Genomic DNA, 13,963 nt, shown 5'->3' with positions numbered 1-13,963 from the left:
TCGTTTAATTAACTTACAGGATAAGCGAGGATAAAGGTATATTTTTGGTATGGAAACTTCCCAACACCAAGCGGTAACATAAATGTACATATTTGGATAATGCATGTAAGCCTCGTAAACATTCCTATCTGTTCAAATATCCATGTCCTTCATTACGCATTATATCGCCGAATGTGCGGAGCCCGTGCATTCGGTTAATTTCGAATCTGTATAAGTGTGAGCTGCCGTCGGCGCATTATTAAGCATCAAAGGTACATCCACGCGTGGCTGTAGCCCTCATTCGAGCACATGACTTACATGTAACACATGATCAAACACTTCTAATATGAGGATGTCCGAATTGGGTTAGTTGCACGTTTTAGGAAGTCCGAAGCTCCGAGTAAGTAGGATTTCAAATCAAGGTGGTGAGCTGAGTAAAAATTCTGTGAATGACCAATCCATATCATGGAGATCTGTGTGTATCCCTGGGATTGCTGTAAGGAGTACGGAGTTGAGTACGGTGTATGTAGAAAGCACAGAATGGCGTACTCTAGAGTAAATATATCGAAACCATAATTTGATCCCATGCGCATTCCGGCGTATTGCTCGGACCTGAAGCTGTTCACAAGATCTTCTAAAGACATGGATTGGTTGATAATGGGCCAGCAGTGCCCAATGCCTGTTCCTAGCAGAACGCCATTGCAATTGAAATAGTCGGTGTATCTCAACAAGCAGCCAGCCGGTCTGAATTCCGGTCCAGATTCCGAAATCCGACCTCAAAGGATCCGGTTTCCATTTATCATTGTTTCCTTCCATTAATTCTCATATCAACATCGCGTCTTGTCATCTACAACGCAGAGTTTGTCGAAGGTGCCCGAGTCTCTCCTGCACCTGGTTCCTGAGATCATTCAACATATCTCTATCCTTATCAAGACTATCAGGCCCCCCAGGAATATCGAACTTCGGAGGAATCGGCCCACTCATAATATGCGGATGCAGACGAGCCTGCGGCGCCAGGTATGAGTCCACGGCTTGGAGTTGGCGTTCGATGAGGTAGGAACAAAGCTCTACTACCAACACCAGACGCACATCTCCCAGGACGGTTCCATTGGTCGATGAATATGCCTCATGTTGCAAGGCGACAAGAACGGCGACATAGATCTCCAACAGCAACGCCTCACAAGCCATGACCAGATAATGAATGACCTGCATGGTTCCATTTCCCGTGTTCGGGCAGGGAACGGATCGGCCCGCGATACCCGAACCATTCGGCAACCCAAGGGACCCGCTATCCCCACCAGAGACTGCAGTGGATGGCCTTTCCGGTGGGGTGATTATCGGTGAAGGATAAGGGTTGACTTCGACCATGAGACTGAATTGCAATTGTCCCAGGATTTCTAACAACCGCTGCGACGAACAGAAGACCTCTCTCAGTGTGCGACCGGCGCAAGTTCCTGTTTCAGAGATGGGAGTTGGATAAGGGACCTGGGTTTCAGGTGCTAATTGAGGTCCATTCATTCCTGTGAACCCTTGACCATGGGCCAGCCATGTGCTCACGAACTCAAAGGCAGAACTATCGATCAACGGGATTCTTCTATCATTCGGCATATGACACGGGGGCGTTTCTGCTGCTTTGGCCATATTGTAGCTTGTGTAGCGCAATAAGGCAAGGTCCATGCTGAGCTGAGACAGCTGTGTTACAGCAATGCTGGGGATGTGCATCGGCTTTTCCATTCCCATGTTCATTGAGCCATCGCCTATGCCTCTGTCCATCTCGGCTCTGCCAATATTATGGGTTTGGAAGATGTTACCGATAGGCTGGCTGTGGTCATATGCATGGAGATTGGAGGAATTCAGTTGGAAGTGAAGTTGGTCGGGTGAAGATTGGGGGTGCGCATCCGGTGCGCTTCCGTCGTTGCAAAATGCGCCAAGAGATGTCAATAATTTGTCGACCTGAGTAGGGTCTTGACTGTTCCACTCTCCGTCCAACTGCATATCATCCCAGTTCAATTGTTCTAATCGTGGGGCATTATCCATGACACCGGTTAAGACTGGATTCTCGTTTGTGGTAGGGTTGGCGACTTGAGAATCTTTGGTTGCACTCTCATCAACTTCAACGTTGGGACCTGAAGCTTCCCCGAGTGTTAATAGTCGATACGAATCCAACAACCCGAACGCAACGAAAAATATTGCCAAAACACTTACGAACAGGCTTGACTGGCTCTGCCGGCGGACTTGGTTGATTCGAAGGTGCAGCAGTTGCCGTTCCTGGGCGCACACTCGCCCCACCAGAACGGTACATGGTGGGGCGACCTTTAGGCAAACTGAAGCTGTACACGCATTGAGCCCGTTTTCGCAGGCATCTATCGCATACACCTGTGTTGGGTTCACGGATACACCGCAACTTTTGCTTGTGACACCTGTCACAAGACTGTCTATGAGGAAGTGAGGACGGGGCAGGTGGTGTTTCTGCGGCTGCAGGCTCCCCTGCAGTCTGGCCGGTCATTATGAATGTCTGATTGCGAAGACGAATTGGTTCATATGACTTGAAAAAAAGAAGAAGGAAGACAAAGAAGAAATGAATGAAAGAAGAATTCACGTGCTAGAAGGCCAAAAAAGAAGTTAACAAATCCGAGCTGACTTCACAACAATCTGCCTCATATCGGTGAGTTTATTTAGGGCGCTTCGACCCTTCTACATCACCGCCCCCTCTTAGGGCCACGATACGGTTGCGATAACGTGAGCTGACGATTTGACCAAATGGGAACAGCACGCAATACAGCATGCATTTACGACCCTGAAGAAATGACTTTGAATCAAGATAGGCGGGTGATGTACCTTGTGGCGCCTGTTCGTGTTACTGAGAGTTTACTGTATTAAATGTAAGATCTTTGCTGACTCGCCAGAGCTTCCTGTTCCAAGTATATGGACCCACTATACTGTCTGCCGTCATATTACGAAGTGCAGATTTGGTGGGAAGAAATAGCCCCAAAATACGAGGTTGTGAGGTTGCAACCTCTTCGTTTTTTTTTTCCTCCCGGGAGATATATTGAACATATCAATGTTGTATCCACACCCTGGTTAACTCGGCTAGATCGGAATAGAAACGGTTTGCATGGACATCAGGGATCAGCACGCGCAGTAGATAGATCTGGGCACATGGCTTTTGACCCTGAACGCAAAACCCCTTTCAAACAAAGAAAATAATAAATAACAAATTATAGCTTGTTACGCTAGTATTTCGAGTGTAATTCCCGTAACTTTCTTGGCCTTTTTTCAGGAGTCCAATCCCCGTGCACCTTCCTCGGGCACTAACTCCTTGAGTATCAATGTGGACATCCTTTTCATATAGGGATTGGATCGGTTTGACGGAGACTCTATTTTAGCTATTAAGTACGGGGCAATTCATTTAAGCATTCAATATGGAATCATCCTTTTTTTTTTTTTACCTTTCCTTCACCACTTTCTATAAAAATATCATAATGAAATATCTTCGTCTAATGTTTAGCCCTGAGCAATAGAGTTTACGTAAGTGATCACCTTGTTTGCGGCCAGCCCCTCGAGGCGTACCGAGGTGCCATCAAAAGGATGCAAATCCATGTTCAAAGTTTAGACTAACAACCGGAAGTGAGACTGTATCATTTTCCGTCACATAGTACGGAGTACTCCGTACAAAGTACTAGATTTGACACGTCGTGGACTGGGGGCCTTGCATGTCCACTTCCACTGCAGGGGTGTGATACGGTTAACTCCATATTTGGTCCTAGCGCCCAGCGCACCTTTATACTACTTGGTATTAGCGAGAATACGGAACCTTGTCTGTGCATCAAGAATGATATTAATCCCTGCATTAAAACCATATATACACAGCCACAGATAAATTGCATGATCCAACTGGCTACATCATCTGACACTAATATTAAAATTGATTAACGGTACATGTACGCCATACCTTCGTAATTAAAAAAAAAAATACATATTACTTGCCAATCATTGCTAAGGTTAAAGATGTATGATAAGGTTAGGGTTACGGGAGGTGAGATTGAATGATACTATTTAGGGAGTGTTACAATCACCCGAGGTCGGGAAGGAATATATTCAGGAAGGATCAAGATCTTCAGTCGGGAGTATAATGGGGCCGTCAAGTTAGCCCTAACCCCCGAATTACAAATCTAATAATATGTAATCTCATTAGCTAGTTTCCGTGGAGATATCGTTTTGTGGGGATCAAAAAAAGTTCGGCGATTTATTAAGCATCGGGGGGTTATACTATATGAACTATAAGGGGGGGCGAAAAAAAGGCTTGTCGGTCATTTAGCCACGTAAATAGATAGCTCTAAGAATTTCGACTAAGATTTGTAAGGATTTAATTCATAATCCGCGTCTTTCTCGGCTTTTAGTTAGCTCTAATAAATCAAATTCGCGTCTTTCTCGGCTTTTAGTTAGCTCTGACCCTTTTTTTGTTTGAACTGTGGCAATGAGGAACATGAGATGTAACAGCTATCATCCTCTCCAAATTCCCCACCTGGAAAAACCTTATATTTCCAGTCAACATCCCTCTATGATTCTGATATAGTACAGAAATATTGCTTTATATCTCGAACAACCCTTATCACTGTCGCCCAGTGTTATACCCAGACAACACTCCCAACGGCACCCAAGGTGATGTCTGGTGATACTCAAACATCCGACGCTGCTAGCAGCATGGAAGAGAAGAAAGATGTCTTCGCGGATAATAGTGACACTGATCAAACTGGGGCATCGGAGGAGGCCGACCCCGAGGCGGAGTATCCACAGGGCTTGAAACTAGTCCTGCTTGCTGGTGCATCGGTTATGGGCGTCTTCCTAATTTCTCTGGATCAAGTGAGTAATCTATGACTGGAGCAAACAAACCTCACCGCTTACACACCAACGTAGACAATCGTTGGTACCGCGGTCCCTAAGATCACGGACGAGTTTCATGGTCTCTACGATGTATCTTGGTATGCCGCCGCATACTTCATGACCTTCGGTGGTCTTGAGGCTACGTGGGGAAAAGCTTTCAAGTACTTCGATCTAAAGTACACCTTCATCGTTTCGATGGTGATATTCGAGGTTGGTAGTCTGATTTGCGGTGTTGCTCCAACTTCCAAAGCTTTGATCGTGGGTCGAGCTATCGCTGGTTGGGGTGGTGCTGGAATTTCAGTAGGAGGAACTAGTATTGTTGCCTTCAGTACTCCACCAAGAACACGACCGATCATGATGGGTATCATTGGACTCACCTATGGTCTTGCTGCCGTTCTTGGGCCCTTGATCGGCGGTGCCTTTACAGAGAGTGTGACATGGAGATGGTGCTTCTACATCAACCTGCCGATTGGAGGTCTCGCTGCTGGTCTAGTACTTATCTTCTTCCATCTCCCAGCTGCTGCCAAACCACCAAAGGTCAGCCTAAAGGAGAAGGTGTTGCAACTAGACCCAGTCGGCGTGGTACTGGCCATGGCCTCGATTATCTGCTTCCTCCTGGCCCTTCAATACGGCGGCAACACTTTGCCCTGGAAGAGCAGCGAGGTTATTGGACTGCTAATCGGGTTTGGTCTCCTCACAATTGCTCTTATTGCGTGGGAGATCTATCTCGGCGAGTATGCTATGCTCCAACCACGATTGTTCAAACAACGGTCATTGTGGAGTGTTGCCCCGTATCAATTCTTCTTCATGGGTACCCTCATTCTGCTGCTTTACCAACTGCCCATCTACTTCCAAAGTGTCAAGGGTGCCAGCCCAATCGAATCTGGTGTCGACAACCTTCCTATGGTTATCTCAGTGGGCATCTTCTGCGTCGTTGGCGGTATAGTGGTTTCTAAAACCGGCCATGCAGCTCCGACGATGTTGGCTGGCTCAGGGATCGCCACGATAGGAATTGGTCTATTCTGTACTCTGGATATCGACACCTCCATTGGAAAGTGGATTGGCTTCCAGATTCTGGCTGGATCTGCCATCGCATTCTCTGTTCAGAACGGCCTAAACATTGCCCAAGCCAATGTGGGCCCAGAAGATATCTCAGCTGTCACAGCCAACCTTTACTGTATGTACCTCTTCCGTAAGTATCCGAAAGTGAAACTAACAGAATATATAGTCTTCCAAACAGTTGGAGGTGCATTCACCACCGCAGCGGGACAGGCGGCATTTATCAACCAATTGTTGGCCCATTTGCCGATCAGCGCCCCTCAAGTGGACCCGGAGCTAGTTAGTTCAACAGGTGCTGCACAGCTCCGAGATGTGTTCGGTCCGGATGACCTTCCCGGCATTCTTATTGCCTATATGCAAGGACTGAAGACTACCTTTGCAGTTGCAACTGCGCTGTCTGGCTTTGCCTTTTTGTCTACATTCATCATCCCCTGGAGCAAACTTCCGACACATACCCCCGATAAGGATGACAAGAATGCCCCCATGATAATGCCTTGATCTCGCCATCATCGTAATGTATACAACGCTGGACGAAAATTGAACTGGAATGTATCGCTGCCGTGACAGAGCTGAGAGTTGGGGGCCGTGGTCATCGGCAGCGAATTGGTTTTGACTACTACAAATTGTGAGAGCGGTTTTATTGCAACTAGTGTATAGAATAGATATTTGTTTTGTCTCTGTCCCTCTGTTCTCCTCTGCCTGATGTATATTTCTGGATCCAGTTAACAGCTATCGTCAAGACATGCTTCTATACTATCTTAGTCTAATACTTAGCTGCTTGGCGCACGAATGAAAATCCCAACGATCCGACAGACCCACACTTTGATATTGACCCCAATGTGGGGGTATAATCCAGCCAGTGAGAACACCTCACTAGATAGTAGCGTGGGGAATTCCGTGTGAAGTCGTGAAGATAGGAAGTCACCTGCCCTGGTAGTTTCTGTCCGCTTCTACCAACACTCTTACACTTGACTACCTGACCAAGCCATGGATGATTCAAAGCCAGTTGACCAGATATTTACTAAAGCGCTGCCAAAGATCGAGGTATGATTGGTGTCTCATTCTGGTCTTGTTTACTGACTAGATCACACTTCAGCTGCACGCCCATCTCAGCGGGAGCATTAGTCGCCAATGCCTCCACGAAATTTGGAAAAGGAAAATAGAGCAGAACCCCGCTTTTGACGTTGAGGACCCACTGGTATTAATGCCTCCGGGCAAGGTCGATTATACACTGGAAACGTAGGTGTCCGTGTTTACACCGCACAATGTTGCGAAATCATCATGCTACAACCTAACAAAGGCCCAGGTTCTTTTCAACGTTTTCCAAGTTGACATACCAGCTCTGCAACGACCTAGAAAGCCTAGTATATGCCACTAACTCGGTTCTCGAAGACTTTCTCCGTGATGGAGTTGTGTACCTCGAATTACGGACCATACCGAGAGCATCTCCCGGCATCAATCGAGAGCAATACATCAACACAGTGCTAGACACAATTGAGAAATTTCGAACCAAAACTAGACTTATGTCTGTGTTTTTGATTCTCGCCATCGATCGCGGCAGTATGACAGCAGTCGAGGCGGACGAGATTATCAATCTTGCGATCGAACATAAGCCGCGCGGAGTGGTGGGGGTGGATATCTGCGGCAACCCAACCAAAGGCGATGTCAGCATCTACAAACAACCGTTTTCAAAAGCCAAAGCCAATGGGTTAGGAATTACTCTTCACTTTGCTGAGACAACAGCCTCGGCTTCTGCGAGCGAGCTGTCGACCCTTCTTTCTTTCCAGCCTGACCGACTGGGCCATGTCATCCATGTCCCTGACGAGATCAAGAAGGAGATCGCGCGGCGCAAGCTAAGCCTCGAACTGTGTATTTCTTGCAATGTTCACGCGAAGATGATTAATGGTGGGTTCATGGATCATCATTTCGGTTACTGGCGACATGAGGACTGTCCTATTGCACTCTGTGTAAGTTATTCCAATCAGGATTGTGTTCTTTTTGGTTTTTCTTTCCTGACGTGATTTCTGCAGACTGATGACGTGGGATTTTTCTGTAGCCCCGTGTCAAATGAGTACTTGTTGGCCGCACAGCATTTTGGTTTGAGCCGTACTGATCTCTTGGACATGTGCACCAAGTCGGCAGATGCAAATTTCGCTGGTGAGTACTACAAAGGGAGAATCCAGGGTATGCTTGAAGGATTTGCTACGCGTTTTGACTCTGTATGAATGTATTGCCTCCTTGGACATGGAATTTTGTTATTCGAAGACGTGAATAATCGGCCTTTTTTTTTGTTATGATGATCAAGGGTTATAATAAGAAATTTAAACAGAATGATATCTGAGAAGACTAAAATACTGAAAAAACCACAGGGTATTCTTATCTGTTATATAGCAAGGATGTTGACGCTATACCTGATTAGGGAGTCTACAATCAGCCTCAGAAATATCTCCCCCCTTAACCTCCTTTCTTTTTTTGTCCATTTCAAATTGTCCATCTTAAAGTGTGTGTTTACATTGTTTACATTTTGTTATTAATCCCCCCACATATCAGCCCCACATTTCAATTTATAAGGTTCTCAAAATTCAGAACTTCAGATGCTCAGGAACATCAATCGATTAAAGCCCATAATCATGGCAAATGGAGCTCTCCCACAGACTCTCAAGGCTATCACTGCCACGAAAATCAATGAACTTTCCAAGCAGCGGGCCTTATTTGATCAGCGCAAAACCGAGATCCTTGCCGTTGCGAATGGAGCCCCAGATCTACGCGCCCGTGCTCAAGCTTTGCTGGATGGGATATCACGTCTGAAAGGATACCCCAAGGACACGCTTGACAAAAATGACGCGGATTTAGATGCTGAGTCCGCGGATGAGTTGGAAGAGAAACTCACTCCACGAGGGGTCGGTCGTTTACAGCCAGAAGATCATAAGAACATGCGCCACGTGCTTCTACAAGGTCGCTACGACCATTCCATCTCCCAGGCAGCTTTGAAGGATCGCATCGCTCAACTTGAAAAGGAGTTGCAGTATCTTGAGATAAAGCATAAACATGGCGATTTCTATAGTAAATTGGTTACGGAGTGGCTGTCGGAGTTGGATGGAAGCATTGCTAGCACTGCAGATGAAACCAAATCCACTGACTCCGACCCAAAATTGGAAAAAGCTGGACGGGCAGAGATGCACGAGCAACGCGCGACTTGGGAGTCCTTCGTTTTTACTCCTGCAACCCACGTCAGCGAAGATGCAATCCAGTCCTACCTCAATGATCTTTTCATGAAAACCAACCTTTCTCAACAGGCACTCAAGGATCTCCGAGTAAGTATCCAATTATTTGGAACAGAACTATTCTCGAAAGGCGATTGGCTCGATTTGGATGAACTCAAGTGGGTGTCTCAGGCGCTGATCAAGAGCGACCTACTTGGTGAAGAAAAGACCGCCATTCTGAAAGAATTCATGCGTAACGACGAAGTTGCCCAGGAAGTGGCAGATGTGCTCAACATGCGTCTTGCCTCGCTCGAGAGCTGGACCTGGACTGGAGCCGTAGATGGTATTCCCGTTGAACTGCGCCGTCAGCTCAACGGTAAATACCGGGCTTTCATGGATGAAGACCTTCTCGACGCTCTTATGCTACAGTATCTTGGTACAACCTGGGCCGTGAAGTTGCGAGAGGTATTCGTGACATTCCTAGGTTCCAACGCCTGGAAGGCTCCACATGAGGATATCCCGGAAGATCATAAGGAAATGCGCAAGTACTTCCTTGGCCGATATGCAAACTCGGACTCTGGTAAGATCAATGAGATTCGAAAGCGGACATACACCGAAAATTATTTCATGACCCAACTGCCCGCTTCAACCGAAGAAGGTGCACGACAGTATGATGACGAGGGGACCAAAGCAAAGAACGCCCTGGATACAAAGCACTCCCTGCTGCACCTCCTAGTCACAGAATCTATCATCCATAAGCATCAGCATGGGGGCTTTACTGCAGTCCGCTCGGACTTTGAGTGGTTTGGCGCTTCAATGCCCCATGCCACTCTCCTCACCGTACTGAAATTCTTTGGGGTTTCCGAGCAATGGCTCAAGTTTTTCCTGTTGTTCCTGGAGGCTCCGCTCAAATTTGCCCAAGATGGACCTCAGGCCTCCATACAAGTTCGCAAGCGTGGTCTTCCAACCAGTCATACACTAAGTGATTGCCTCGGAGAGTCTGTTCTCTTCTGTATGGACTACGCAGTCAACCAAGCTACAGACGGCGGTTTCCTGTACCGACTCCATGATGATTTCTGGTTCTGGGGGTCCGAGAAAACTTGCGTTGAGTCATGGCAGGCAATGGAGCATTTTACTAAAGTTATGGGTCTGAAGTTCAATCAGGAGAAGACTGGAAGTGTGCGGATGGGGCTGAATAAAACCTCGAAAGAGTCGGCTCTTCCCACCGGTGATATCCGCTGGGGCTTCCTGGTTCTGAATGCGGAACAAGAAAAGTTCATAATCGACCAGGCCCAGGTTGATAAGCATATTGAAGAGCTTTCACGGCAGCTTTCATCCTGCAAGAGTGTGTTTGCTTGGGTACAGGCATGGAACAGTTACTTCGGCCGCTTCTTCGCCAACAACTTTGCAAACCCAGCCCTTTGTTTCGGTCGGGACCATATCGACATGGCCATTTCCACCCTGAGCCGCATCGAGCGCACACTATTTAACAAAACCTCAGACGATAAGAGTCCATCTGCCCAAATCAGTGGTGTCACCGACTATCTACGCACTGTAATCGCTGATCGGTTTGACATGCACGATCTCCCCGATGGATTCTTCTATTATCCCACCGAACTCGGCGGCCTGGAGCTCCTCAATCCCTTCATTAGACTTTTTGCAATGCGTGAAAACATCAAGCAAACCCCCCGGAAGCTACTGCACAAGGCTTCGCTAAGGGACGAGAAGGAATATGAGGAAGCCAAAGCGAATTTCATAAAGAACGGCGCTGATGCTAGGGGCCAATTTGGGAAAAAATGGAGCAACGAAAAGAAGCCATTCATGTCCCTAGAAGAGTACACCCGGTATCAAGAAACATTCAGCGATTCCCTTGCTGGCGTGTATCTGAAATTGACCATGGTGCCGAGCGAGACGAGTATGGAGCGGACTTGGGGCTTTGAAAGGGAGCAAAGATTCCTTAGTCAAAATTCCTCTAAATGCTCTATCAATGATTCCTGGTACACAATGACGCCGTACTGGCGCTGGGTGGCAGAGTTGTATCGCGAAGAGATGGCTCGTACTTACGGTAGCTTGGCTGCTGCCAATCGCGAGTTTATGCCCCTTGGTGTCGTGAAGACCCTCCGGGAGGGTAGATTCAGATGGCAGGGTTGATTGAGATAGTTGATTCCAATTGCTGGTGGTACTATGGCTTCATGGCTTATGACTTTTGGATGATGCGGAGCAAATGTACTCCGTTGGACAATTAGTTCTCTCTACTCTATGTACTCTACTACTCTCTACTCTATATTCTAAATATTAACATGGCACATATAATGCCTTCATGCAAGTCTCTTTCATAATATAGATTAAACAAGGACTATCTATATATTGTACCCCGCATATCGCTATTCTTCCCGCCTATACAAAAGCAGCTCTGGAAGTCAGCACATCAACAAAGATAAGGCATATTTGTGTTCTACGCCGAATCCCGAGGGTCACTATGCTAAACTCTCAAAGGAAGATGATGCTAATATCCTATTTATTAGGAATGGGTTTTAGGGGTGGATCAACGCCTTGCGCTTTCACCTAGCCGTGATTGTTCGTGAAATCAGCTGATACTGAGGTCATCAAATAGCTATCCAAGCATACCTAATAGGTTGGCAGATCGAATTCTCTCAGGATAGGGGTAGCAACATCTGAACAGAATAGTTAGTACACAAGGGTAACCGCTTATTCGATCGGTTGCTCGGGACGACGCACTGAAGACTCCTGCAGTGATAAGCGTGGCTCAGTTGCTCCTCCAGCCAACCTTACTCCCCCCGCTGGAACAGGAACAAGAGCCATTGTGCCAGCCAACCCTCTTCCCACCTCTTGGACCTAAGAGGTGAAGGAAAGTCGATAGGTATTGTTGTCTTGTTTAGACATGAGAAACAAAAGCGAATAGTCAGAGTGATAGGCAACAATATAATCTCTACTTGTGCGGCTCATTTGAACGATTTTACACTATTATCACCTTTATTCAAAGGCAATGGCCTATATACGATGTACAAAGCGTGGTTCAATAGTCTGGATCCTATACCTGCATGTGGTCCAACGATTCGCCAATGCGTATAGTAATGAGCTTGTAGACTGATGCTGGTCATCCGCTACATATATCAAGCTACTCAGAACCATCTCGACACCTTCACTTCCCCAAACTTTTACCCCGACATCGTTCACGCAGCTGCGTAAGCTCTTACTCACCTCGTGGCAGCTCCCTCACCAATCTCAACATCCCCCGCACTCAAGAGCTCCCTCCCCACTGGACAGTATCATTATTCCCATGATCCAACTATGGTTCTTGGCCTCACCTTCACCTCACCCGCATATGCCGTCCCTCCTCCATTCCATACTTCTCCTTACGTGCCGCAGTGATAGACCCAGGCACAGCATAATGGACACTGATACGGGGTGCCCCAAAATCAGTATCACTTCTTCCTCCTTATTCTGGAGGCCAACAAGGTCCATCTCACCAAAGCCTTCCATCACTATGATGTATGCATACTTTTCGTGTTTTGTTCTCTTGAATATAAGGTTTCGTGCAGTCGGAGCGGTGCCTGACTTTGAGATGTACTTTCCTTCTTGCGGTGCCCGTGACGCTCTTGCCATCATCTCCGAAACAGATTTCGTCCCAGCAACCATGGATGTGGCCCTAATTTATCTCTATCAGGGAAAGTACACTCCAATTATGAGTTGAATTCTACGGAACTTGAGGCCGACTCTCAAGAAGGCTTAGTTCTCTAATGATGGTCTATATATACGTCCTTCGAATCCATTTTTCTTCATCTTACTTCTCACTTCTTCATGTACCTCCTCTCACTATCAGATTTTCCTACCATAGGTATATATTAAATCTACTTCAAGTATACCTCAACTGGCCATTATTATAGAGTATATTGTATACTCGATCAACCACAGGAGATACACCACAGCCACCTACAATCCCTTCGAATCCTTTCACACAAATTACCAAGGGCTATATACAGCATAGCACCATGACGTCCGTGGAAGGCTACTACGAACAGCCCGAGGACTCCAACTGGCTCGATGCCTTCTCCGGAGACAACGGGAGCATCGACCCAAGGTAAGTCCATTACATATAGATATCTCACACGTCCAAATAAGTATTAACATAGTTTACAGGACACTTGAGATCCATCAGGTTGAAGTCCATCCGGTGGTCATTACCCACAACATCACCCACCACCCCTACCAAGCCTCCCGATCCGAAAAACAACCATCTCCTCGGTTATCCCGACGTTCCCGTTCCTCCCTCGACTTACAAACGCTGGGTATAATGAAGCTGGAACACGAACCTCCAGTCCCGACAATCCTCAGCCAGCCGTCTCTTCGTCGACTACATAGTGTAATCGCCAAACACACCCCAAGGCAGAGATTCACAGATTTCTACTATGAAGAAGGGGACTCCAGCTCACTAGCCACGACTGTGACTGACTCGGAGTACGAAAACTGTCTGCTCCCATTCTGTGGGGCTTTACCACAACCGTCCGAGAAATCCTCTTTCACCGCCACTGCCTCCTCACCATCGCCCTCTTCGTCTACCGTAAAAGAGCCTCAGTGGTTGCCTCTTGTGGTTGTGCAAGTTGTATCGAGGAAAGCCCGCAAAGCATGTCGGGCCTTCAAGAGGAGATTCTTTCGGGGATCCTAAGAGGGATTTAATGCATATTATGATGTCTGTTGCTTCTGGGTTTCAGATATACTGTGTCCGCGCTGGAATATGTGAGAAAATATGGGGTACTCTTTCCAGCTGGGGGACTTATCCCACAGGGTTTCAACCCAGTTGGTTTTAACGAGGCCCC

General features: G+C 47.0%; 4 protein-coding genes across 4 annotated transcripts; 3 read left to right on the top strand and 1 right to left on the bottom strand.

Annotated features, from left to right (window-relative positions):
• Window positions 1–822: 822 nt before the first annotated feature.
• Window positions 823–2,281, bottom strand: PGRI_029810 (uncharacterized protein; the record flags this gene model as incomplete). Its single annotated transcript, XM_040790694.1, has 2 exons — window positions 823–2,111; window positions 2,185–2,281. The coding sequence occupies 2 exons, from the start codon at window positions 2,279–2,281 to the stop codon at window positions 823–825; spliced, it is 1,386 nt and encodes a 461-aa protein (XP_040647647.1).
• Window positions 2,282–4,683: 2,402 nt separating this feature from the next.
• PGRI_029800 (MDR family MFS transporter) lies at window positions 4,684–6,420 on the top strand (the record flags this gene model as incomplete). The annotated part of the gene is made up of 3 exons (XM_040790693.1): window positions 4,684–4,842; window positions 4,897–6,040; window positions 6,092–6,420. 3 exons carry the CDS (start codon window positions 4,684–4,686, stop codon window positions 6,418–6,420), a joined length of 1,632 nt encoding a protein of 543 aa, XP_040647646.1.
• Window positions 6,421–6,909: 489 nt separating this feature from the next.
• PGRI_029790 (uncharacterized protein) lies at window positions 6,910–11,276 on the top strand (the record flags this gene model as incomplete). Its single annotated transcript, XM_040790692.1, has 5 exons — window positions 6,910–6,966; window positions 7,019–7,161; window positions 7,229–7,889; window positions 7,953–8,106; window positions 8,509–11,276. 5 exons carry the CDS (start codon window positions 6,910–6,912, stop codon window positions 11,274–11,276), a joined length of 3,783 nt encoding a protein of 1,260 aa, XP_040647645.1.
• Window positions 11,277–13,138: 1,862 nt separating this feature from the next.
• Window positions 13,139–13,812, top strand: PGRI_029780 (uncharacterized protein; the record flags this gene model as incomplete). The annotated part of the gene is made up of 2 exons (XM_040790691.1): window positions 13,139–13,227; window positions 13,287–13,812. 2 exons carry the CDS (start codon window positions 13,139–13,141, stop codon window positions 13,810–13,812), a joined length of 615 nt encoding a protein of 204 aa, XP_040647644.1.
• Between the last annotated feature and the right edge of the window lie 151 nt (window positions 13,813–13,963).

The sequence above is a fragment of the Penicillium griseofulvum genome (assembly GCF_001561935.1).
Source record: "Penicillium griseofulvum strain PG3 chromosome Unknown contig_80, whole genome shotgun sequence".
NCBI lineage: Eukaryota > Fungi > Ascomycota > Eurotiomycetes > Eurotiales > Aspergillaceae > Penicillium > Penicillium griseofulvum.
This window is presented reverse-complemented; position numbering and strand designations above follow the sequence as displayed.